The 27,602-nt window shown below is 43.6% G+C and overlaps 1 protein-coding gene across 2 annotated transcripts; it reads left to right on the top strand.

Moving 5' to 3' along the window:
• Positions 1 to 344: 344 nt before the first annotated feature.
• On the top strand, positions 345 to 27,602 carry LOC119446606 (lipase 3). Of its 2 annotated transcripts, XM_037711082.2 has the most exons (10): positions 345 to 366; positions 5,771 to 5,992; positions 9,955 to 10,180; positions 14,958 to 15,069; positions 15,934 to 16,084; positions 19,234 to 19,326; positions 22,553 to 22,708; positions 23,724 to 23,795; positions 25,423 to 25,491; positions 26,584 to 27,602. In XM_037711082.2, the coding sequence occupies exons 2-10, from the start codon at positions 5,864 to 5,866 to the stop codon at positions 26,830 to 26,832; spliced, it is 1,257 nt and encodes a 418-aa protein (XP_037567010.1). In that variant the 5' UTR covers positions 345 to 366; positions 5,771 to 5,863; the 3' UTR covers positions 26,833 to 27,602. The 2 variants fall into 2 exon arrangements, with proteins under 2 accessions (XP_037567010.1, XP_049520201.1); XM_049664244.1 differs by lacking the exons at positions 345 to 366; positions 5,771 to 5,992 and adding an exon at positions 5,999 to 6,099.

Raw genomic sequence — 27,602 nt, 5'->3', positions numbered from 1 at the left:
GTTGCGTTCTTCCAAGCATAATTCGACGTGTGCGTCTGCTTTCAGTGCAGTCACCGGCAAATCTGACGCCTGCATCGTAGCAGGAAAGAAAGAAAATGCCAGCGTTTCTATTTCCCAATCAGGTTCTCCCGGGAATTCCAAGGCGAAATATACGCGACGTTGCTTGTTTTCTGCGCGGTCAAACGATCCGAGTCGAGCATCAGAAGAAGAAGAAAAAAAGAAGAAAAAAAAATACGCAACACCACTTTTAGGGGTACTTTTTTCGTTCGCCCTCACTTCGTCGAACAGCACTCAGTGCGATGGCTAAACGCCGGTCGAAACAGAAATCTGCACGACTTGGAACAGCGCGCGCCGTTTGGATGCAAGGTAAGCTATTTTTACGTTCCTCTTCCTTTAAAATATTGAGCTATTTTAGACGATTAAGCAACTGTGTCCATGTAAATATTTTAAAATGTGTACTAGCTTCCAATGATGAGAAGAAAAAAAAAAAAGAAAGGAGGGTCGGAGATTGTCAATGGCGTTCGCCTGTCGTTGTGTGCGCAGTAGCAACAGCTTGGTTCGTGCGAGTTGGTTCATCTTGAAGATATACAGGGTGATTCATTTTAGTTGCACCAAATTTTTAAAAATTGCCTGTGGCAGATAGCGCAGTTCTAATCCTTGATCGAAACTACTCGATGAGGCGGCCATTACTCTCACGAGAAATCAAAACGCCTAATTGCATAAATAACATAATTATGCTAATTAACTTTTTAATGAATTACATTACCGCACATATTTCAATCTACAAATTATAGCCGATGAGTTCGCAAGGCGTATCCACTTAGAACGACTTCTCAGGACTGAACCAGTTTCGAGATATTAATTTTCAAAGTGTACGACGAAATGCATTGGCGTTCCAGTGAACTTTTTGAAGAAAACGCTGTTTTTGCATTGACGCGCAAAAGTAGCTGGAACACCAATGCATTTCGTCGGAACTTTGAAAATTAATATCTCGAAACTAGCGGAACCCAGAAAATTCGTTCCAAGTGGATACACCTTGGAAACTCACTAGGTGCAGTTTGTGTATCAAGATATATGCCCTAAAATAATTAAATACACATTTAATTAGCGTAATTATGTTAAGTATTCAATTAGGCGTTTTGATTTCTTGTGGAAGTAATGGCCGACTCATCGAGTAGTTTATATTAAGGATTAGAATTGGGCTATTTGCCCCAGGCAATCTTTAAAAATTTGGTGCAGCTAAAATGAAACACCCTGTGTATTGAAGAAGCGTGATGGGACGAAACCAATTCCGAAGCATAACTCCCCTAACTTGCAAACACTCTGGGTGAAGTGGATGTTTAATAATTAAGTGAAAGTTATTATCGACAGAGGGTCAAATACATTTATTAATCTTAATTGTCTGCTCGTCAGTTTTTGGCCCTAACCAAAGGCATATGGAATACAAGGCCCTTGCCAAGAATATATTGCAGACAAGGCCGAAGAACAAGAACGGACGACGCCACCAGGGAACGCGTTGACTGCGTCAAAAGAAACATGCAACACAAGAAGGCACCAAGACTGCCGTTTAAGAAAGTGGGGTCGTGTATCAAGTAAAATAGCATGGATATCCTTCAACCTGACAAGGAAGAAGGTTTTTTTTATGCTACCAGAATATATTCTCGAAAAAATAGCCACTCAAATGGTTGTAAAGAATTTCAAGGTGGTATGAAACAGCAATAAAAACAGCAATGAAAAGCAGCGTGCAAGGCAGCCTGCTAACAGCAATGAAAATCAGTCTTCAAGTAGTTTAGAGAGCTGTACTTTGACCCGCTAAAGAAGCTCACAAGCAATGTTAAATCCTGGTTTCTGAAAGTGGTTTTGCGTGCAAAACTCACAAGCCAGAATGCCCTCTAAGGGTAATAGTATCTGAAACGTCCCCGTGCCTGTTGCATGTAGAACGATTTCAGCAAGGCCATTGAAAGAAGCTGCGGGTAACGAATCATTTCTAGTGAGAAGTTCCGAGAATTTTGTGCATGAACTAAGCAAGCGTTGTAATACCATGGTTACTAGTGTGACCGGTTTTTCAATCGATGAGAAGCATTTATGTTATCCCATTCCTTGTGATGGTCTGCTTCCTGCAGTTGGCGAAAAAATTGACGAAACAGGGGAACAATAGTTTCAAATCTTGGTAGGCATAAACACTAACAATTTTATTACTCGTTTAGAATTTTACCTTCATTCGGCAGCCGTCAATTGCAATGTCACATTTTATATATTTACCACACCGGCATTTGTTTCGGATCGTCCATCGCACCCATTCTTTGTGATATATTTTTATCTGCCGTTGAACCCCGCATTCGCGCCGCTCGTATTGTTAACTCGCCTGTTACTCACATCTATCGCTATGTTGATGGCTACTTGTTCTAAAAACAGACCAGATTATTGTTTTGACAACGCGGTGGCCAATATGTTAGGTATTTTCTTTAATCACGGTGGTGGTCTCAAGTACACGTTCTAACTGCCTAATAGCTACACCATTCAGTTTCTAGATATCAATCTTCCAATTTCATCAGATCAATAAGATTTCTGGTATTACCAACCCGCGCGATTAAAGAGAATCCTTCCTCGGGAGGGTACCCATTCAAACATGTGAAAAGGAGCCTTTCCACCGCTTGTATTCAAGCAACAATTAAGTCCCGTGAGCACCGAATGGAGAGTGACCTCTTTAATCAGAGTGAGTGCATAACACTGCCGGGTATCCGTCTTCCGTCATCACACCAGTGTGTTAGACACTTTTGCAAAATATGAAGAAGCGCACAGGCAGAGAAATAGGCCGATACGAAAAGTACAAAAGAACAGTGCATGTCATGCCGTATGTTCAGAGGCTTTCCCACAATCTCAAGAAAGTCTCCAGCAAACGCAAAGTGAACTTGGTGTTCAAGGAACTTGGTCACAAACCATAGCGCGGATGTGAAACATCCGCGCTATGGTTTGTGAGTGGTGGCGCTGGCTAACACTCCCAGGGTTAGTTCTAGTTGTAAAACATAAATACCCCAGAAAGTGGATGGGAAAACTGCTCCGCGGTAGCTCAATGGTGAGAGCATCGCACGCGTAATGCGAAGACGTGGGTTCGTTCCCCACCTGCGGACAGTTGTTTTTTCATCCATTTTCATTTTCATTATTTATCATTTCTTTATTTCAATTAATAAGTACAAGTAATTTCCCCTATGTTGTCCTTGGTGTTATTGCTTGTTGGCTTCTTATGATATGCTTATTAAAAATCGGGCCCCTCGGTTCCCTTTCTTCTCGTTCATAACATAATAGACACACACATCGCTTGCCAAAAGTTTGTCGAAGTGCAGCCCTTAATGTGCGTATATAAGCGCAACCGAACACAGCCGACGTAGGCCATTGGCACGCATTGTTCATTCAAGGGCGTATCACAGTCCGCTGACAGTGATAGGTCAGATAGATCTAGTCGCATATAACGTGTTTTTTACGCGTTCAACAACAGTGAATATGTGTATTGTTTTGGATTAGATGCAAGATAATGTGTTGCACAGATAGGACTAATATTTTTTACCGACATGCAAAATCTGTATCGGTCGACTTCGCATCAAACTAACCCTTAAGCACATACAGCGTTTTATAGTAAGGTCGACTTGTTCTTGAATGGTGCATGGAAGCCTTGATACGGTTTACATGTACAGTGCAAGGTCCGGCCGACCTTGCGATGGGCGGGTAAACTTATCACTGTTCTCAAACGACTGAAATGACCACCCACTTTCACGACAAACTTTAAAGATATTAGGAGCTTGATCACAACGTGTGTCTGAGCTAAAGGCCGCTAGCGTCCCAGTAGCGGCTTTCATTGTCCACAAAGGCTGCGACAGTGCGTGGTTAACTATCCCTAAACAACGATGCGCCAGCAGCTAGTCCAGCAGTATGCATTACGTTCCTTTATGGCTCTCTTGCCCATCATTTCACTTTATATTCCTTTGCCACGTTCCTTGGCGCAGGGTAGCAAACCATATTTCTCTTTGGTTAAATTCCACGCCTTACCTCTCTCTATATATGTCTCACACTGTTTATTAATGCGTAAGCATTCTTTGGCGAGTACCTCAGCAAAATCTGTCCGTGACGCGAAACACTGTAATGCATTGTAACTGCACAAAAATGCGTAATTTGCGAACTTAAGACATTTAATCGTTATAATAATGTAAATGAAGATGATTGCTAGCTTTATAAGCGATAAGAAACAATGAAAAAAGATGATCAGAGAGCAAAAATCACCAGCCCTTCCCTGTCGAGAAAATGGGGGAAAGCGAAGCTTGCCGTGTGTGTATCTGACCTTCGTGATGATTTTCTTTATTTATTTCTCTTTCTCTTTCTTTCTCTCTCTCTATTTATCTTTCACTCTCTCTTTCTTTATTTCCTTCTCTCTCTTTCTCTCTATTTCTTTGTCTTTCTCTCCCTCTTTCTGTCTTTCTGTCTCTATCTCTTTCTTTCTTTTGCTCTGTTTCTCTTTCTCTCTTTCTTCCTGTCTCTCTCTCTCTCCCTTTCTCTCTTTCTCTCTTTATTTTTGTCCCTGGTATGTGCCATTGAGCTTGGACCCTTTCTGCACTATCGCCAGGATTCGCCCACTTTTCAGCGTGACACCGCTGCCGCCACCACCACCACCAGCGCCGACACTTGTGAGCCTATAAAGCTTCGTTTGATAACCCATATGATCAGATATGATCAGTTTAATAACCCATATGATCTGAGCATACGCATAGGCATACATAAGGATGGATGGATGAAGAAGGCATACATAAGGCATACATAAGGATGGATGGATGGATGAAGAAGGCATACATAAGGCATACATAAGGCTCCATAGAAAATGCACGGGGAAGCCTATTGCACGGTTAGGCCAACTTGAAATTTGGGGGTGGGCCAACTTAAAATTAAAGGTTGGGCCAACTTAATTTTCGGGGTGGGCCTACTGAATTTCAGAGGTGGGACAACTTAAAATTTGGGGATGCGCCAATTTGATATTTGGGCATGGAGCAACTTAAAATTGGGGGTGGCCAACTTAAAATTTGGGGATGGGGCAACTTAAATTTAGGGGGGGGGGGAGTTGTCAACTTAAATTTTGGGGTGGGCCAACTTTAAATTTTGGGGTGGGCCAACTGAAATTTGGGGTATGCTTACGCATACTTAGACAATTCCAATGGAGTTTCTGCATACGTTTGTCAAGCAGATTGATTCGTGTCAAACTTCTCTGTGAGGACCAGTTCATTCTGCCCTCCCTACACTTGGGTGTTTGTCAAATTCAAGTGGCCAACACCTCCCCCTCCTGCTTTCCAAGGCCTCCTAAGAGAAAAATACCGCACCGTTCACACTAAAGATAATTGGCTTCTACGTCGACAGGTGCCCAGACCACGCCGACTCCAAGCTGCTAGAGACTAAGTGAAAAAGCACCGCGCGTGTGTTTCAAGAAGACCAGCAGGAACTGAGCACTCGACTCCTTTCATTGGACAACAAAGAGAGCGCGGCCATCGACACAGCCAAGCGAGGAAAGATGAGGCACGGTCAGTGACTAAACTCGAGCGAGAATGTCACAACAACAGCAATAACAACAACAAAAGAAGACAGGGGATCGAGGGGCAAGGGAATGGTTTTATCAGTGGTCCGTCGCCATGCAGGCGTACGTTGTGTATATCTGTCACTGTTAGCAATACTCCCGAGAAAGAGATTGGAGGGGTAAGCCACCGGAACGAATCGTTCTTTTTGTTTTGTACAGGAAGCTTCATGGAGCGGAAAGCGACGCGCATTTGTTGAGTGAACCGCGCGGCAGCCGCTACTCGCATTACTCACTCGTTGGCACCACGGCGGGATGAAGGCCTTCGCAGCATTCGGAGGAAAATATCAGACGCTGGGGGCACTTGTGGGGCTCCTGGCGTCGCTGCTCTGGCTGCGTCAACCATCCGAGGGCAACGTAGATCCAGATGCCGAAAGGAACGTGGTAAATACGTTACTTGCTTCGTTACTTCGCCTTTCTTTTGTGCATAGGCTAGCTGTTTTAAGTGGTTTCGAATGTCGATCTGCCCATGCATCGTCCCCAGCATTCAGGTTGGTTCAGTTTGTTTAATTGAAATCATCATGTCGTCACGACAACGTCGTCATGATTATGCTAAATAAGAAGACATACAATATTAAAGAAAAGAAGGAATCACGTAAGATACCGCGTCTTTATGAAGCGCGGGCGTGTTTGATGGACGACATCGAGATAAGTTGTTAATAAGTCCTTTCTCTTTCTTTCTTCGTTTCTCTTTCTTTGTTCCTTTTTTCCCTCTAAGTGAGTTGGGGTAGGGGTATGAATGCTTGGAATGAGCAGACCTAAACAACTTGTTTATATGCGTGCGACTTGGTCTTCTCTCTGGAAACGTTGGCAAATTTTATAACTGCAGTATAATGGAGTGCAGCTATGATCCTTTACTAAAGAGAGCCCCAGGTCCACTAAGAACTTTCAAAGACAAGGCGGCGACAACGAGCAGCTCTTAAAACGCCGAGGCTGGGGTTTCATTGAGCAGACAAAGAAAAAAAAATATAATGGAAAAGTTCACCTGGATGTTTGAAATGGCAAATAAAGCAGGAAACACTTCAATGGAAGGTTCAAGGCAGATGACTTCTGTGATATATCCTGCGCCAAACTTACTGACAGATAAAACAAACGATGCGGTGTCTCTGTGCGAGCAGCAGTAGTCTAGTTTAAGACAAGGCTGATGTTAAATGGTTCTTGGTTCTTAACCGTGGTACCTCGGGGAGGGGGGAGGTCGTGCTTGAAATCACGGTTATTGGTTTCAATCACACGATGAACTTTGTTTCTACTGCCTCGTGAAGTTCGAAAAGACCAGAAGATTATTATAACCAAGAAAAAAAATGGCTGTAACCTTAAACAGAAAGTGCCGGCTTTATGTTACATCATAGGTACACTTTAAGGTTGTATCTCGTAGTGCGCGTTATTGAAAAACAACGGAGCTAAAACTTATCGTAGTGATATCGTTGAAGGTTGGCTTGACATGACACGGCCTTGTCCGAATGATGCCCCATTTACGCATTTGCATACCCGTGGCGTTAGCGAGCGTAACAGGAGAACAGAGTTCAAGGTATTATGACGCAACTCCATTTGGTTTGGATTCTTTTCCCCGTAAACAGGCGCTCAAGCCTAGGGGAGTGCGCATAGTGCGTGGTAACGGGTAATAAGGGAGCTGAAGTACTCCAAATTTCGAGGACGAATAGAATACTTTGTGTATCGGAGTATTCAAAGTATTTTTTTTATTCGAAGTCGAAGACTATATTTTAATTAGACGAAAAATACTAATGATGTTGTGAGAAGCAACCGTTGGGGTTCAGTGGCTTTATAGCGTTGCGGAACTGAGTAAAAGGTCGTGGGTTCGAATTTCGTGCACAGTAATTTGCGGTATGCTAAATGTACGAGTGACGTTTATAAAGATCGATTATGGCCACGAAGGAACAGCGATTAAGCGATGAGTCTCAGGTGGGAGCTTAATCTGAACCCGCATTCCCGTTAACCTGCTGCACTATTTGTTCAACATTTATATGCCGATCGGCGAACGCTACAGCCTCCGCATAAACTTATTGTTCACCACCGACCGATGGTTGGCCACTACATATCGGTTTCTGCCGCCAGCTCCGCAGGCGCTGTTGTCATCTTCGTCTTAGATGTCACAATGAAGTTCAAAGTGTCCCATACGACGATCTCTACAGCAACAAAACTTGCCGCTTTGCGAGCTGCTGTTAATTACATCGTGCAGACACAGCCTCGAAAGTGCGTTGTTTTTTGTGATTCCGAGGCAGCCTTTTAGCGTCTGCCGTCAGCCTTACCATGCAAGACCAATGGCCAGTTGTTATTTCAAGCAAGAGAAGTTCCGCATCAAGCCTTCATGAAGGGACATGACATCAGCATCCATCAGCAGCCAGGACATCGTCGTTAACGACCTCGCTGATGATGCCACGCGGTCAGCCCATAAAGGAACGCAGATAATGTTCATACCTTTGCCAAGGACAGAGGCAGTGAGAGGCTGTCTCCGAGTGTCCGCAACTATCTTCTCCACAAAATTTATCCTTCATTGAAGCAACAGGTTCCATTGCACTTCGCTCACCGTGATGCAACTTTGCTGCGCCACTTCTGGTTTGGGGTGGTGTTTACGAAAGCCTACTCATTCCGTATTGGTATGTCATACACGCGTATCTGTGACTCATGCAATTGTGAAAAGACGATCAAACATGTGTTGCTATGACATCTTTATGAGACCGAAGGCGACGTTCTTCGGAGCGTGTTAAACCGATTATATAATAGACTCATTATCAAAGAGAAAGTTCTTGTAACCTGGTCCCACGTGTCGCAGGCTTACAAAGCGACGCGGGCATTGCTACGGTTTACGAAATCGACTGGCCTCAGTGACCGATTGTAGGGGTGAGGGACAGCACACGAGTTCAAACAACTAGCGCCTTTCTCCCTCCCTCTCTTTTCTTTCTTTTCACCCCTCTTCCCCTCGCGCAGGGTAGCAAACCGCGGGCACGCGTCTGGTTGACCTCTGTGCCTTTCCTTCCTCCGTCTTGTACTATCTTGAGGCACAAAAAGTATTTTAATTGTTCTATTTAACTCATACGGTCAACCTCGCTGCCCTACCGCCCCATGTAACCACGGCTACACACACGTCACAGCTTGACGCGCCCAGACTTCTTGGCAGCTTCTAGAGACGAGCGTAGTTAAACTAACCTGAACTTGTTTGCATGAGTCGTGTGCCAACCGATAGCTTAAATCTGATTGCACGTGTATGTCGGGGCTCTAAGTCAGCGTCAAAAATAAATCAGATTTGATCTGAGAGCGTGGGCTAGTCGGAAAGCGCTTGGCTGCTTTTTGTGCTGAAACAACATCTGCAGCGGCTGGCACTCTCAAGTTCGGGGAAGAGGTGATAAAAAGTCTGGGGGACGCGCGGTAGCCTCCACTGCGAGTTACAAGTGTTTTTTGTGATTGGAGAGACGAACACTAAAGACGAACACTAAATCATATTGCACTGGTAAATTATGTTTAAAATCATATTGTCATTCCTTCGTCGTAAAATTGCTAATTACTAGCGGGAGAAAAAAAAAGAAGGCACCTTTTTTTTTTTTTTTTTTTTTGGTACATGCCCAAGCCTCTGCGCCACTTCAGGGGGAAATCGCGAAATTCAATGTACTTGCTTTGTAATCGGACCGTTTCAGCACAGGGAAACTTTTCTAAACTTCCCATTGTGAGTGTTTGGTTCATTTAGATGTAAAGTAATCGTTTTTTATCGCATAAACAATGAATAAAACCGAAGAAGTCGATGCGAATGTTCATAACATCACCATAAGCTATTTTGGAAACTTCACCTCCCACCATTCGTTCTTGCCTATTTTCTGCCTTGGTAAGTCACACCTCATGGTAAAAAGTGAGAACTTGAGGCCTCTAAAAACACAGATTAGCAATACAGCTGAACATAATTTAATCTTTAGTGAATCATTGAATCAACTTAAGTACGCTTTTAAATTGTAGTCGTACTATTGATTTTTATGCTCTTGAGCACAGAGTGCTATGTATGAATAAGAAAACCAAATCGCCCCAACACAGGAAAGAATGACTGCGTTGGTGACGGTTTAATACATAAAGGAATGTTATCGTTCAGCCTTATTCGTGTAGCTCGCAACGACAGTGACTTATTCGCTGCACTCTGTTCGTAAGAGAGTCAGATTTTTTTTTCGTAAATAAATGGAACTGCAAACAATGAGTATGTACGGCGTGCGCAAAGCTGAAATTATTATGAAATGTGAACTAAGTTGACTTAATACTTTCACCGAATAAACCATTAATTATTTAATTGATTGATTGATTCATTCATTCATTTGCATTCATGTTTAGCACTGTCATTGTGAACGCAGACGGAGATAATCGCCGACAAGGGCTACCTGGTGCAAGAGTACGCGGTGACCACGCGCGACGGATACGTGCTGCCCCTGCAGAGGATCCCTTACGGTCGAGATGAGCTCCGGTCGTCGTCCTCGTCGACCCCCCATCGCTTCCAGCCACGGCCGCCAGTGATACTCATGCACGCGCTTCTTTTCTCCTCCAGCGTGTGGGTGGTCAACGGGCCAGAGCAGAGCTTGCGTGAGTACTTTGGTTGAGGTCCGTATAGTCGCCGTAGAGGCTATGCAGTGAGGCGCCACCCGCGTGAAGAGTAGGGCTGCCGTGTTCACCGTAACCACGGTGGTAGAATAGGAGAGGTGGCCAAACGGCGCCGCTTCGCCAATGCGCCGCGCATGACGCGACGGCTCTCGAGTTGCCGCCGCTTTGCGTAAGGTGGCAGCAGGGGTAGTCTGGGCTCATTTTCCGCTCCGCCGTACTTGAAAGTACGCAGCCGGCGGGCGTTGAGAGCATTCAAACTGTATTTTTACGTCTGCTACTTTTGAGAAAGAGCTTCGCGTCATAGTGCCGTACACCAGGGAGGTCTTTAATAATACTGAATAGTTACCGTCGCTTAAAACAAAGTTTTCGCGCGGATTTACGCATGCAGCGTGACTTCAGATGCGTCGTTCATTCCTTGTTTATCTGATCGTTTTATTTCTTTAACTTGCCGGATACAGATTGGTTCTGAGAACTATACGGTGACTAATGCGTCATTGCCACATGAATCACGCTTGAAACAAATATATTTTTTTTATATGTTCACGATTGAGTACATTTGTTTCTTCTTCCTCATTACAATATTAATAAACACTTCTTTATTAGCATATACGACGATGCAGAAACAGTATTTACTATCTTTCCAAAACTACTGTTGGCGTGTTAATCAATATATATAAATAATCTGATTTTTAATGGAAAAAACGTTAGGTCGAGAAATCGTGTTCAAGCACGTCACTATAAGATTAAATCACTGGGAGGTCCGGCTGATATAAAAATCAAAGTTTATCGACGCTTTCTGCGCCACCGTGATATTCCTCATAGAAGCTTGAGCGTGCGCGATCTGTCTGCAGTGTGCATCTCAAGTGAAGGCCACTGCGCCGCGTCTACAACGGTCACCGCGGCTTCACTTACTGCGTGTTTAACGCCGTTTCTGTTCGTTGCTGCTCAGAGTGGCCGGCCAAGGTCGGCCGCGAACACGAAGGTGCGCCGGCGTCGCTCCGTCGTTTGCAGTCTCCAGCATTTCGTAGGCGCGTGCACGTTTGCACTCGCCATCTGACGCTACTGGCGCTGAATGGAGCTGAACAATAATTAAACAAGTGGTGACCGCGCAACAGTGAAATTCAGTCACAGCCAGGCGATCATGAATCAATTATCCCCGTAAGCCCAATGCTGCCCACATTGACGTGAAAACCAAATATTTTTTTTTACGCTGTGCACTCGCCGGTAAGAATTCTCACCTTAGAATACACGCGCGTCCCTTGCTATCAGAGCTCTGTGTCAGCCTTGTCGAGATTAACTGCGCCGATTAGAAATTATTAAGCTCCATAGAGCCTGATACGCTCATTTTTGTGGGTAAGGCCGCCAGACAGCCTCTACAAGCTATTAAAAACATAAACAAAGTTTTAAAGCTACATAAAATTCGCGCTAATTACCGACCTTTTGCAGCACAGCGAAGGCTTGCGATGCGCGTCTTTGAGCCCATAAAACCCTTGGCGCCCCCCTGGCGACCACTGTGGAAACTCGAGAGTTTTGGCCACCTCTCCTATTCTACCACCGTGACCATAACCATACCTTTCGTAACCAAGCATGCCATCCATGCTAATGGCAAACGCCTAGCAGGAGAAGAAGGAAAAAGAAAGGGGAAGTAAAAAAGAAAGATTGAGGTTAAAACCAGTTGGCTACCCTTTACCTACCGAGATAAGGGGTATTGCGAATCCATGGCAGGCTTTCAGCGTAGAACTACCCAAGAAACACGAGAAGGAAAGCGTAAACAGAATGCTTTTAGTACCTAGTTAAGCACGTCCCCTTACCGACCTCTTGAAGAAAGACGTCCCATGGTCCTGACCATGCCGTATCTTTTTCGCGGCTCACTACTCTCCTTACCCAGCACCTCCACCAAATAATGTTGCGTGTAGCTGACACCCAAGGCTATTTACAATTTATTTACAGGGAAGCTAACGGAGGCCAAAATGGCGACGCTATATCAAGCGTAACACGTCGTCTTCCTTCTCCTCAGTGCAGCCACACTTGTGGCGGCTGTTCCGTATCAATATTTACGGAAGTGAAGGTGATTGAAAGAGACCTGATGTGAAATAGTGAGAGACAGAAAATCTAAAAAAAAATGTCCACATGACGCGATGCAGCAAGCTTCTTATCATTTGACTAATAAACATTGGGCCCCTCGGTTTCCTTTCGTCTCGTTCATTACACAGCGAGTGTCTCGAGTCTAGCATTGATACCTTCGGGTAGCATGTGTGAGTTTATTTCCTTCACCCAAAAAGTTCAGGTACACGTGAAGCCTGCGGCAGAAACGACCGCCAAGGCTTGTGAGTGGTGGCGCTGGCGAACACTCCCAGGGTTAGTTTTAGTCGTAAAATATAAATACCCCAGAAAGTGTATGGTAAAACGGCGCCACGGCAGCTCATGTGGTAAGATCATTTTAACAAAAATTCACCTACTTAACTTCTAGATTACTTACTTTACGGTACATATTGCAATTTAAGAATTGTTGCCGGTGAGCTTGTATGACGTATATCCGCTTGAAATTAATTTCCAGGATGACACCAGTTTCGAGATATTATTTCCCAAAATGTGAAATGAAATGCATGGGCGTTCTAGCTACTTTTGTGCTTCAATGCATAAAGAGCGTTTTGTCAAAAAAGTAAGTGGATCAACAGTGCATTTTAAGGCCAGTTTGATGGCGCATATTGCCAGCCGGTACTTACACTGGCTAACCTCCTTGTCTTTCTTGCCCTTTCTTTTGCTCTCTCTCTCTCTCTCTCTCTCCAAACTGGCGTCATTCTGGAAATTAATTTCAAGTGTATATGCCTTGCAAACCCACCGGATAATTGGAATATGTACCATAAAGTAATCAATTCATTAGATAATTAGTGATTTTTTATTGATTCGTTGAATATGTGTTTCGATTTCTCTTCCAAGTAATGTCCTCTTCTCTGAATGACCCAACTCAAGGACTAGAATTATGGTATCTGCAACAGGCTGTCTTTTTTCAAATTCCATACAACTTAAAAATGATCACCCTTTATATGAACAAGAAAGGAAACCGAGGGTCCCAATTTTCATTATTCATAAGCCGGCGCTGCAAACCCCATTAAAACACTTGCGAATACACATATCGAGCACTGATATCAGGATTAGATTAAATTATAGGGTTTTACGTGCCAAAACCACGATCCGATTATGAGGCACGCCGTAGTGGGGGCATCCAGACTGATTTACACCACCTGGGGATCTTTAACGTGCACCTAAACCTAAGTACACAGGTGTTCTCGCATTTCGCCCCCATCGAAATGCGGCCGCCGTGACCGGGATTCGATCCCGCGACCTCGTGCTTAGCCGCCCAACACCATAGCCACTAAGCAACCGCGGCGGGTTGGTATCAGGATTGGCCGGGCAAGTTAACGCTGCTGATTGGACTGTGCCTAGGATTGGCCTGTTGTTTACTCAGCCAGACAGCTGCATGCCGACGCGAAAGTTGCGGGAAGAGGTAAAGAAAGTTGTGTTCAAAAAATACAAACGCAAGTATTCATAATTTATATGTAAAATCAAATTCAGCTGTTATTTACTATATAATATCGCACTCTTTTCTAATGCTTTGCCATACCCCCCCACCTAAATATATGCTGCCCGCTTCCTTCGCACCCGTCAGTGTAATCTACTCTACTCGCACAAAAGGCGCGTGAACCCCGTAGAGGTCGGTGACTTCAGGCTATTTACTGAGCTTTCGATGGCTCCCGATAATGAGCTCCGGAAATATTACAAGGCAATGTACCTATGCACTGATGCTTACCCTATCGCCAGCGAGCACTTGACACTTCTTATCTCCCCGATGTCGCTGTTTGATGTCCGGTAGTTACGAAAGCGAAAGCTGTTAAAGACGCAAAAGACGTTGAGGATTCGAAACAAGCTAACAAGTTCCCGTGATTTACGCAGTGTCATAGCATACAAACACAAACAGGCGGGCGCGTGTTTTTACAATCATATATTCAAAATTTGACAGGCGAGTTGACTCAGTTGAAGAAACAATTTACCGAACCTGCCAAGCTTAGAACGCCGATCGCGGTAACCGCATGCCGAAGGAGGCGGAATGCAAAAATGCTTTCTACCGTTCTTTGGTTTCACGTCAAGAAACACCAGGTACTCAAAACTAATTCGAAGACCTCCACTATACTGCGTCCCTCATAACCCAATGTGCAGCTTTGGAAAATTGAACAGGTTAAATCCGTCAAATAAAAGAAGTAGAAGAAAGCGTGCCAAGCTGATGGCAAACAAGGAGGTTCTTAAAACCTCTTTGACGGCAAACAACTTGCACGGCCGTTCAACTTGCATGTGCCAATAACTTTAAGGTCATTATCAACTTGTATTTTTCGCCCTTTAGTACTATGCACGTGGAAGTGGGCAGCGCTTGTTAGACCTGACAGACTTACCCCCGTATTCAGAAAGGCATCTTAACTTGAAGCCCATGCAGGGCTTGATATAAGTGACGCTTAGCATAAACGTGCCCAGGACGCTCATTAATGCGTTCACGACAGAGAACGAAAGCAAAATATGACTGCTCATTTCGAGCAGTAACTATTCTGCTCTTAGGAGAATGCAAGCATTTTAAAATTAAGTAACTGAAATTCCTCTCGAAGATATTACAAAGGTTTGGTTAATTAAGTAAATTATTGCTCGTTCTCACTACACCCAAATCTTCGTATACCAGCTTGCTTATGATGTCACCTAACATTTGTTACAGCCTATGTCCTGGCCGACGCTGGTTTCGACGTGTGGCTGGGTAACGTGAGGGGAAACAGCCAGTCCAGACATGTGAACTACACGTGGTACCAGAAAGAGTTGTGGGATTTCAGGTGAGGTATATCCCGCCTTGGTTGCTACCACAGCATTGTGCGTTATGACACAAATGAGCTGATATTTTGCAGTACCTGCATTTTTCGATAACGAAGTACCTAACATGAAACAACTAATTGAAAAGATTATTTTTTCTCCACATCGAATGTACACCCGAACGATAGTTGCGCAAGTCATTTCACCCTGGCATTAGGTGCGAGCGCATTTGAGGATATAAGAGGTGATAGCAGGGTCAATATAGCTCCACATTCAGTATAGGTTTGCAGGCGTTGCATATGCTATTACAAAGTAAACTTCGCGGTCAGACAGGAATGCAATGTTCTCCTGACGATCACTCAAGTTACAGTGCATGCATATCTGTCGCAACAGGCAGAAGTTATCACGAACTGCTATAGTAGGATTGAACTGGGCTGGTTCGCACGTTTTAGAAGCTAAGGGTATAACAGCGTTTAAACCAGAACCAAGATGAGAGTAGACGAAGACGGCGCTGAGTAGAAACCAATTCTATTGTGTGTTGACGTCAGTGTATTGATAGTAAATATCGTCATCGAGCAGTACTGTAAATTGTGTCAGCGTGCCTTGATATCGCTTCATCGTAATGAAGCCATGTACCTATCCAGTGCGTGACACCACACTGTTAGCGGTGATGTCGCATGTATTCGTCTTTTGCTTTTTTCTTCCTTTTTTTCTTCTTTTTTGTGGTGCTGATTGTACTCTCAATGCACATTTACGTCGACACGCAAAAAAAACAAAATGGTGTTAGACAGTTCCATAAGTGATAAATTCGTGACAGCAGGTTTCACGCATTTCCAAGTTTGTTCAGCGACACTCTCAACGCATTTATATATTTCTGACGTTTGCAGCTTTGAGGAGATCAGTGAATTCGACGTGCCAGACACGATTGACTTCGTGCTAAACGTGACTGGTCACAACAAGACTCTCTTCGTCGGGCATTCCATGGGCGCTGCAACGATGTTCGGATTACTCTCCGAGAAGCCGGAGTACAACAACAAGGTTTGTAAAGCACAAGAAAGGCATGATCAGACTGCCATGCGAAGTGAGGCCACTTCAATAATATTTGAGGGTGTTCGAATAGCGAAGTGTTTCAGTTCAATGGAATACAAATGTTCGATAAAACGACCTGATAGAGGACTTGTTCTAGCGCTGACAGACAAGAGTACAAGAGGAGTTAATGACACATGAATCGATACCTTCAACTTATTTATTTCGAGCACAACCCATACGCTTAAGTACGTGACATGGTATGCACACTCTCAGCTCGCAAATATTTCCAGGTAATCAGCTTCCTCATTTAACAGAGCTGACACAATCCTACCTGTCCTAATCGTTAAGTAGGTATTGTGTCAGCACGCCTGACCCAACTGCCTGAATTGTGTCAGCATGCGGGCCCCTTTTCTATCAAACAAGGATATTTATTACCTGGAAAAATATTCGCGCACTGAAAGTGTGCATACCAGGTCCCGTATATACCGTATAGAATCGTGTAAGGGCCGCACGTCTTTTTCACAATTTTGACGAGGGTTGGCCCTTACACGTGACAGAAACTCTTGGTCAGAATGGCGCCATGCAACCCAGGATTCCCGGATGTACCATTGCATCAGAAATCAACGCACAGATCTCGCCATCTAGTAGCGGCACGCGAGAGTAGGCAGCACGCGAAAATTGGCCGAAGCGCGCGCGCGGCATTGGGCCACCGAACGCGATTGCTTCGCCATTGTAAAGTTTTTCAAGCGAAGCTTGTATGGCTTCACAAGTGTTGGTGGTGGTGGTGGCAGTGTCACGCTAAAACTCTATCAAAAACCAGTCAAAAACTCGCGTCTCGTTCACTTGTTATTTAAGAAAATTGGCATGGAAGGGTACGAAGGCATGGCAACATGACTGATAGGTCATGAAATCAATAACATCACGTGCTCGTCAGTTACGTCACTATTAACGATGATAAAATCACGCGTGGCGCATAATGAGCCAGGTACAAGAAAGAAAGAGGGAAGGAAAGAAAGAAAACCCAGCTGCTCCCAGAGTAGAGCAGGTACGGGGAAATCTGCGCCGGCGCCGGATCACGTGACGGGCGTGACCAATCAGGGTCATTTGGTGTGTCGCGGGAGGGGAGGGAAGGAAAGGGGGTTGGCGCGCACTCCGCCGGGCTTCCCTCGCCTCAGATCAGTTTCGGCGCCCGGATGGGAAGGCCTCGCGTGGTGCGTTCCGCCGAGGAGCAGGCTGCGTTTGAGCAACGGCGCCGCGAAATTGCTCGGGAAAGGGCTCTTCGTCGACGTGCCGATTCTAGCGTGAGGGCTTCCGAAGCCCAGGTGAAAAGTCAGCGAAGAGCCGCGGATCCCATGTTGCAGAAGCGCGATGTTGAGGCCAAATGTCAGCAGCGAAGAGCCACCGACCCTGAGTTTAGGGCAAACGAAGCGGAACGCCTGTGGCATTGTCGTTTTACCCCCATTTTCTCGACAGGGGAAGGGCTCTGAGTTTTTTTTTCTCCAAATATTTGGCTACCAAATTGGGGGTGCCTGCGTCCCTTACGCGGGTGAGGCCCTTACACGAGCCTATACAGTAAGTGTCTGTTTTTTTCTTGAAATAAAGATGTTGAAAGTGGCCCTCCGTGTGTCCTGCGTCCCTCTCTGTGCTTGTGTCTGTCAGCGCAAACGCAAGTTCACTATGAATAACCAACTCGCCCAAATCGCCAACCGGACATTATGGAATATCGAATTAAGTAACGAAATCTTGTAATACCTAAGCAAAGTGAAATATAAAAAAACTGCGGAAATTCCGTCTGAAAAAATTTCTATTCACGCTATTTGTAAATGTAGTGCCGTAAATGTAATTATGTAATGCCGTTAACAACTGGACGCCAGGTGAGAGAACCCACTGAAATATGACCGCATCTGGTGCGCCATGACAATGGCAGCAATGAAACAAACGGACAGCACGTCACCACACCCACTCGATAAAGTGTTCGTTGAATGAGCTAAGTGTAAAATTACAGCGCCACCTGCTATGTTGTAGGAATTATTCAAACATAGTGAGATCAGCCAAATATTAAATTGCCTTGCCTAAATCGAGACAACAGATTCGTCTTGTGCCTCAGGCTAGGCATGCTTAAATATTGACTGGAACTATTGTTCCGATGTAATCTCCTCCCTGCCTTTGTGTGTCTAGTGGGTCTGTGCAACAATTGCGGTTACCGCGCAGCAGAATGATTCGAAAGAATCTTTCCCCACTTGCATCGATCTTTCTGCTTGTACAGACGAATATTCCGCAACTTCTCATAGTTAATTACCGAATAGAATACTACTTCGAATAGCAAAGACAACTCTATCCGTGCTCAACATTTTTAATATTCGCACCCCCCTAATAATATTCCACTGGAGCCTATTTCTGTGCGTCTTCTAAACGGGTGATTCCATGCACTCAACCGACAGCCTGCAAGAGATGGAAGGACATCAGTATATATATTAAGGATGAAACGTGAGTAGATTACATCCTAACTGAAATTACGACGAAGGAACGGAGTTGGGGAGGCTAGGTAATGCATGGGACACCTGTTTAACCATTACAGTAACTGAATGGGTGGCAAAGGAATTCAAAAATTACCTCGAGCATTAGGGTTGGCCTGCTATTTGCTCTTGCCGTGACCTTCAATTACACGCGTGCATAGCTGCGCTCCCTTGATCCCCAACTGCGCCGGTAAACGCGATGCTTTATGTCTGGGGAATGCAATATTTGAAGTTTAAACTTAATGTCTTGCCTTCGCATTCTCATTAGCTTTTGCTGAGCTCTCTATACCTACCCTACTTACCCCCGTTACCGAAAACCATTCACAATTGTGGCGAAATGCCTTTAATGTTCAGAAAATTTAGTAAATAAAGAACAATGTCAGCAGCAGTAAAGCTTCGTTGAACAAACGGAATTGTTTATATGATCAATATTCAGCACCCTAGGGGCGCAGAAAGTCACCGATGTATCAGTATGATTTATCAGTATGTTGATAGTCACCTGGTTCAATTTCGCGTTTTCAATTTACCGCTTGTTCGAAACGCTTTTTGTGATTTACTTATTTTCGTTAGCTCGGTTCCTCTGCAGAACAATTTTGCAGGATGAGTACTGTCCTCTGTTCTTGTTTTCTCGTCGACTTGCAGATATCGTTGTTCGCGGCTATGGCACCGGCGGTACGCACCCACAACATGACGTCGCAAATTCGTCACATCCTGCCCCTCATGGACGAGTTTGCGGTGAGTCGAACCTCCATGGCTCGTGTTTTGGACTGTCATCCTTGGCGTGCAGGGTGCGAGTTTTTGACTTTGGATGGCGCCAGCTCACTGAGAAGCTTTACTTCTGAACGTGTACAAGTCGTTACAATACGAAATGCAACTTTAAGCGCTATTCAATTAAGCAACAGTTACTCCAGAAGTGGATGTTCGAACTTCAGTTGCTCATACTTGCAAAGTTAACAAGAATTTGAAGAATCTTCATTCCTCACATAATTTTTTTTTATTTTCACGCTGAACAATGAAGTAAGTACAGTCAATTATTTTAATACAAATGATGTGCTTCCTTTCAAGGGACAATAAAGAAAGATATTAACTTACGCTGTATCAACTGAAGTTTTTTTTTACTATAAGCTGCAATATCAAAGCAACTTCTCTTATCATGAAAGGAGCCTTGGTAAGTCACAAAGCACACAGAAACAAAGGACTGGTGGGGACACCTCGCTGAAAGTCCCGCACGTCTCTGCTTGACGTCAAAACCTTTGACAGCGTACACTCGCGTCTAGGTAATTTACGGTTAAAAAAAAAAAGAAAGAAAAAGATGTCATGCAGAACACATCCCCGATGTCTGTAAGCGAAAGTTTCTTAGTTTTGGAGAACGCTGCATTGAAACAAAACAGGATACGCACAACGCGCAGGTCTTTTTACTCACAGATTACGACATGTCCATGGTTTCGGGTCGTTGCGTGACTGCGGGTAACCGAGAGCTTTATTATAGCGTAAAATGCTTGCGTGAGCGTTAGCGAGCGATTCAGCGCTAACGTTATCAATACGGCACCGACTTGTATTTTAGAATAGAGGAAACCAGTAGAATACCAACGCAAATGAAGCGGTTGCAACGTCATCTATGTACAATTTTTCAAAATACCGGTTAACCTAGTGAACACCAAGTATACACCGGATCCAATGCTGCACCCATATTCTTTGCAAAGCACCGACCATAGTCGCACCGCTTTTTCTTTGCTTTTTCGCTACGATGATGATGGTCATAGATCATGGTGATATAGATGTAGCAGCAGCCAGCCCTTGTTAGGTTGTGGCGCCATTTATTTCACAGGCAAATATTCGTAGTGTATGTATGACCTCCGAGATCTGGTAGCGCGTTTGACTTACCGCGTAAGATCTTGGAGGGGACAAGGGCGGGAAGACTACAAAATATCGTATTTTAAAGGAACCAAGGACTCGACCGACCACCAAGGTTTGACAACTTTTCTTGTGCCAAAACAGATAAAACAAGATAAAATACCCGGCCACGGCGGCCGCATTTCGATGGGGGCGAAATGAAGAAAACACCCCCGTACTTAGATTTAGGTGAACGTTAACGAACCCCAGGTGGTCCAAATTATTCCGAAGTGCCCCCCACTACAGTTTGCCTCATCATCAGATCGTGGGTTTGACACGTAAAACCCCTTAATTTAATTTGACAGGCCAGTTCTAAGTGCATAAAGATAACAGACGCAAACAAACTTTGCGACGCATGTAAATAAATATATACATAAATAAATAAACAAATTTATTAACACTCAATCGGACACGTGAATACAAGACTGGCTGTGCTGATAGCCACGATGTGAGTAGCCAGTACGACGCAGATATTCAATTGAGACGCAGACAAACCAGGAATTATCACCATGATAAGACCATGCTAATTATTTCATAAAATAACATCAATGTAAATGCAGGTAGCATAGTGAGTTGGTAACAATCCTTTGGTAAAACAAAATGTGACAGTAAAAAGTAGTAGTATATTTTGTCACTCTTTAATAACGTTTTGTCCAGTAACAGCAACACACACACTCACACTCACATGAGCACAATCACAAAAGATAACATGTATCTACCACATGTTATATTGCTCCGTTAAATATTTTTAGCTGCTAGATAAAAGTTTCAAGCAGCTCTTAGATGAACTGGCAGGTCATTTCATACTTTGATCCGATAAAATTTCCATAAAATTCAAACAGTATTTTGCCATATACAATGTCACAATTAAGCAAATTAAAGCTGACATTTGGAGCATGGCTTGTATTGCTATTTGGTAAACAGACTTCAAGGAAAATGAAGTTTATTAGAAGGGGTGGGCAAATTTTCGAAGTTTAAAATACGAATACGAATAGTAAGCGTGTAGTATTCGATTGGTATTCGAAAATCTACTCTTCGGTATTTTCGAATACTCAAGACCAACCAAACATTTCACAACAACCGACCGTTTAAGACATTTTTAATGTCTCCATATACTAAACAAAGTATCGGTAATTATCATAAGCGTGACAATGACAATTGTTTCTCAAGCAATGCAAGAACTAAATCGGTAATGCAAAGTTTGTTTTCGGCTTCGCAGCTGAAGCCTACGTCACCACCTGTGAGTGTTGCATGTATTTTGTCATTTAGGGTTTCTGGCAGCCTAGCTATCTAACAGTTTCATCTTTTAAGCAACAACCAGTGATGTCTTCCGCGCAACATGCTCTCTTACATGCGCCTATGGGGCACAAGTCCTTCGGCAGCTTTATTTTTTTATTTTTTGCACAAGTTGCTATATATTTTTTACAGCCATTTCTATAGCGTTCTTGAAAAGCTAGTCATACAGCAGCCATTCTTCTTGGAAAGCTTAGTTTGCAACCAGGCTGTAACGTCGTTGAGAGGCTTTTCGTGCAGTTTTTTAATGACGATTGGTGACCTTGTGTCATCATTTGTCACTGACATTTTGCCATAATTTTTGCGCTAGTCAGTACAGGCGTTGTACCTAGTATACTAAAGAATAAATATTCATACTGTAAATATATGCATCTTGGTTTAAGTATTCAACATTCGATTCGATATTCAGTGACTAATATTTACATTCTATTCGTATTCGAAAACTTTGATATTCGCCCACCTCTAGTTCTTAATATTCAAGATATTCACTGAAAGAAAGGTTTAATATTTGCGCAGTGATTAAAGAAAACAAATTGCATGGGGCCATGAATTTAGTAAGCTCGAAATGACTCTTAATAAATGAAAAAGGGCTTTCGCCATCAAGACAACTGTAAACACGGGGCGACGCCCACGTGATAGTGGCTATGCTTTGAGTAGTCGTTGAGAGATTTCAACCGACACAGACTCTTTCTTCTAATATATACTTTGTCTCAAAGTTTGTGGCACGCGTCATTAAAGCTGTACATCCTCAGTGCACATCTCGTTGCTCGTGCAGGCTTTGGCTGCGTTGTTCGGCAGGTACGACTTCCTATACCACGACCGAATGATCGACTTCATCGTGACAACGATGTGCCGCTACCGGGTGTCCCGGGCCATTTGTCCGTGGGTCATTAATTTTGTCTCCGGCCAGCAGACTCGACCAATCAATGCGGTGAGCAAATGCTGAAGATACTTAAAAAGACACATTGATTTGGGATGCTTTCACCAAAACGAACGTTAGAAAAATTGAAGATATAAAAAAAAAAAAACCGCAGGCCTCATTTGTGACAACTTTATTTATCTTGCACCTTACAGTCGGAGCAATTCCACTGCCTGAACCCCAAAGAAACCGCTGTTGGTCATCGTTAGGAAATACTATATTTATTACTGAACAAAAATGCATGCACTGTAGTGAAGAGGAATGCCCGGCGCTGCAGACGCATCGCCAGTCGTCCGGGAAGCGCGAGCTCGAGATTGCCTGAGCTGCTCTGGTTGAAACACGCTGCCTGCTGCTCTCTTGCCCTGTATTCACCAGAATCTAATGTGAATACAGGGCAAGAGAATAGCAGGCAGCGCGTCTCAACCAGAGCAGCTCAGGCAATCTCGAGCTCGCGCCTCCCGGACGACTGGCGATGCGTCTGCAGCGCCGACTCTTCCCTATAGCACAGAGAAAACCAGTGCCTTTAAACATGGGAGTAAGTATGTAAGTATGTATGTAAACATGGGAGCTTGATTAATGAACTATATTTGAGCAACTTCAATTTTCGCGAAACGCTAGAGAGAGGTGCTAACTTTAATGAGAAGCTTAATATGTTAGCCTGGCTCATCACTGAGCATATTTATACATCGGTTTAGTGAGGAAGACGATGCTACACTGCCATCACACAATCACATAAACGGCACTTTGTGAATGGTGACTTGTAAATCAAATAAATATACTGCCTTAAGTAGTCGTTGTGTTAACAGAAAACTGACGATTATAGGTGTTATTACTTTCCTCTTTGTTCCGCACGTTCTGCACATTAAAGTGTAAATTGCCTTAATTATAGGGCGATAACTAAAGTTGGTTGGAAGTAAACGGCGACCAAGCAAACTGACACAATCTAATATGCTAATCTACGAAAATAATATAGATTTTTACGTTTAGTTAGAACGCTACTCTAGAACGGTTTTATGCTTCCTTTCAGACTCGTCTGCCCGTCTTTCTAAAAGATACGCCTTCGGGGACATCTTTCAAGAATATGATCCACATGGCGCAGGTGAGCACAGGAGATAAGTATGTAATACACATTATCAACAAAATTATTACTTGACTTTTAATTATAGTCAAAAAACCTCAGTGTTATATTGAGTAATGACATGAATAACAGCTAAGCAGTACATCCTTCGCATTTTAATAGGTGCACAAATATCAATTTTTAGAACGCGAATCCGATGCGAACAGTAAGTATCGAATATAGAATCGAATATCAATTAATTGAACGCAGACGCATGTATTTATTGCAGGAACATTGATTTGTGAAAAGGAGACAGCCAACCATCATGACAAGTTAGGATCAGTCTAATACAAAACATCACTAATTGTGAATGAAATGACTCTACGAATAGCCTCTGAACATCTTTAGAGCCCGGTTACAAACAAGCGTTCAAAGAATAAATAGCTGCGCTATGACTAGCTTTCCAAAAAATCTAAATAAATGGTCGTTGAACAAAGATTCCAAGTTGTGGAAACAGAAACTAAAAGTTTCTGAAAGAGTTTTGCGCCATATAGACACATGTAAAATGGCCCGTCTTAAAAAAAAAAAAAAAAAAAAAAAAAAAAAAAAACCGTCACTGCTTGTAGCATGCAAGATAAAACTGCTACATGACTAGACTACAAGAAACACTAAATTACAGACTGCAAAAGCAATAAACAATAGTTGTCATCTAGGCTTCCACCGCGAAACCAAAAACAAAGCTTGCATTAGCCATTTGGTTTCAGAATTGCTTCGGAAACTTTTGTCGTTGTTTCAATTTTGATCAATTGCGATACTTTGCATGCTTAGCAGACAAAGCCCAGTAACCCGAGTTTAACAGTCAGTTGTTGCGAAATATATGGTTAGTTTCGATAATAGAAAATACCGAATAGGTCATTTTCGAACACGAATAGGAATGGTTGGTGTGTAACATTCGATTCGTCTTCGAAAATTCAGATATTCCCGCATCATTACCCTTTTTTTTGTCTTGTTGATTCAGATCCTGGTAACTCGCTCCATAATATGCAAACTGACACATCCTGTCTCCTTCACTGCTGAATTTGAAGACCCACCAAGTCAGAAAACATTCATGTTGCCAGTAAAGCATTTGAAAATTCAATTTCAAGGTTTTACGAGCACAAAAACCACGATGTGATTATGAGGCACGCCGCACCCTGGAATAATTTTGACCCCTCTGGGTTCTTTAACTGCGCCCAATGCATGGTACACGGACGTTTTTACGTTTCGCCCCCCATTGAAATGCGGCCGCTGCGGCCGGGATTCGATCCCGTGACCTCGTGCCTAGCAGCGCAACGCATTAGGCACTGAGCAACCACGGTAGGCAGTAAAGTACCTGCTGAGCAGGAATGAAACTTTTCTTACGTGATGATTAGAAACGCGGTGAACCTCGGGCAGAAAAAGAAGAAAAGGTTACTGAAATGTTGTTGCCGACACTGCTGTGAGCATTATGTGTGCTTAAGGTGAGAGTTAAGTGAACACTTCTCTATTTGACACATTTTCGGCCCCATAAGAGATAACCTCTGAAAGGTCCGTGGTCCTGGTTCTCTTTCGCCATATCTGGCCGTTGCGCTAATTAAATCTAATAATCATAAACCATTAACGTTCGAAATGCGTTTCTGTCCAATTTTAGGTCTACGAGACAGGGCGTTTTGGAAAGTTCGACTACGGAGCCGAGCGCAACGTACAGGTGTATGGGAAGGTAAGATCTTGCTTTCACCGAAGCCTAATTTGTTCTTACGATAGCGTTTACATTGACTGCGACTGTCGTGTGCCGTCAGAGTTATATGACTACTGACATTCGAGACATCTGAGACCCATATTAAAGTTGAGTAGGGATATTTCTCACAACAGCTCACCACCAGCAGTGATGATAGTAAATATGTTATTGTTCACATTTTATAGGCCAACTGAGCCCTAGCACGAGTCGCCATATTTGAAAGATCATTTCTTCTATTACAGAACAAAAGCAGAACCTTACGCACTGTTTTAACAGAAATTTAAGCATTGTGCCAAGTGCAACACTAGTCGCCCGAAGTGTCTTCAAGATGTTTTACCATCCGATAAAGAGGTAAACCCGAAGCGCCATCTTCCCGGCATTCCCTTGCACGCTATTGCACCACAGAGCCGCCACAGAGCAATATAGACACCTAAGGCTTTCACCTTTATAAATACTTTTTCGACTGGTCTTTCCGCCCATATCGTATCGATAACTGACCTTGTTACATTTCCGGAAAAGTATAATGATATTTACCTGGTTTTAAATATGTTGCGCTTTAGCTTTTTATTCTCTTCTTTCTTCACATAAACTGATTTCTTGTTCTACAAAGAAGCAGTGTGTAACATGCGTTAGTGACCGCGTTAGTGACTGCGTTAGTGACCGGCATCTCGTCGAAGGCTGATAATCCTTGCACAATAGATGTTTATTTTCTGACGATTGTTTTTATTTGTGTTTCCATTTTCTTGTCATTATTCTACTGTAATATCATCTACAATGTGTGACCGACCGACCGACCGACCGACCGACCGACCGACCGAATGAATGAATGAATGAATGAATGAATGAATGAATGAATGAATGAATGAATGAATGAATGAATGAATGAATGAATGAATGAATGGAATCGAGCTTATTCGGATAAGTCCACTTGGAACACGTATTGAACAAGTATTATTAGTTTATTTAATATTAGTTAATTAAACAAATTAGTTAAAACTAATTCAAACAGTCTTAAATTTATTAGCGAAATACCATTTGAAGCAACTCGAAGCTCTTGCCTTTCTGTGGTACTAGGCGACGCCCCCGGAGTACGACTTGCGACGCGTATCGGCGCCTGTGGCCCTGTTCTGGACTCAAGCGGACGCCCTGGTTTCGGCCGACCACATGGCTATCCTGCGCGAGAAGCTGCCCAACCTAGTGCTCGACTTCCGGGTGGCGGACGATCGGTTCAGCCACCAGGAGTTCGCCATCGGTGTCACCGCCAAAGAAGCAGTCTACGATGGCTTGGTGGACGTCATGAAGCGCTTCTCCGGACAAGCTTAGAAAGTGGCACACGGCCGGCTCGACGAAAAGACCGGGAACTATGGATTCGCTCAGACTATGATCGTTGTCACTCGAGGATACCGATATCGCCCTCAGTGGCCTGAGAGAGCAGGCCTGTCAGTTTATAGGGGCACTGATAGAACAATGAGTTAGGTGTTTATAGTTAAATAATTGCCTTCCTGCAGTACCATTTATGCAACATTTATTGCGAGCGTAGGCTTGGCAAGCCAGAAAATACGCGAAAATGAACGACGGGTGGCGATGCCCCCTGCCAGTTCCCAATCTATGACGTCATTGATTTGGACGCCATTTGCTCGGGCCTAGTTAATTTCTCAACGGTAAAAGGGAGCTACATTGTGCCCTAACAGAACGAACGACTGAACTTAGCAAGTTTCAAGATCCTTTTACTGCGTCACAACAGCCCAAATACAAGAATATGCTTTGACATCCGTTGTGTCGAACTGACATAACGGTGCGAAATCTAAAGAAAATGGCAGCTCGGCTTAATTTTTTTCTTGCAGTGATCAAACTCTAACCGCGCAAGATTGAGGAAAACTTAGTTTTCAAAGAATACTTATCAGTAAAAACTCATTTAGTATTTCTCTAAAGTGCCCCTTTAAAGGAATTATTGCACTCGTGGCCAACAAGCGCCACGCAAAATTGACCGCTAATTGATGTTAAAATAATTTCTGGAGGGCATGCACTAGGCATTGTTGGTTGGTATTAGCGAATGCGACACATACCGTTACGTTCATCTTCTACAAAAGAAA

This window comes from Dermacentor silvarum, chromosome 3, assembly GCF_013339745.2.
Source record: "Dermacentor silvarum isolate Dsil-2018 chromosome 3, BIME_Dsil_1.4, whole genome shotgun sequence".
In the NCBI taxonomy this organism is placed as follows: Eukaryota; Metazoa; Arthropoda; class Arachnida; order Ixodida; family Ixodidae; genus Dermacentor; species Dermacentor silvarum.
The sequence above is the reverse complement of the archived record's forward strand: the minus strand, read 5'-3'. Positions and strand labels throughout refer to the sequence as shown.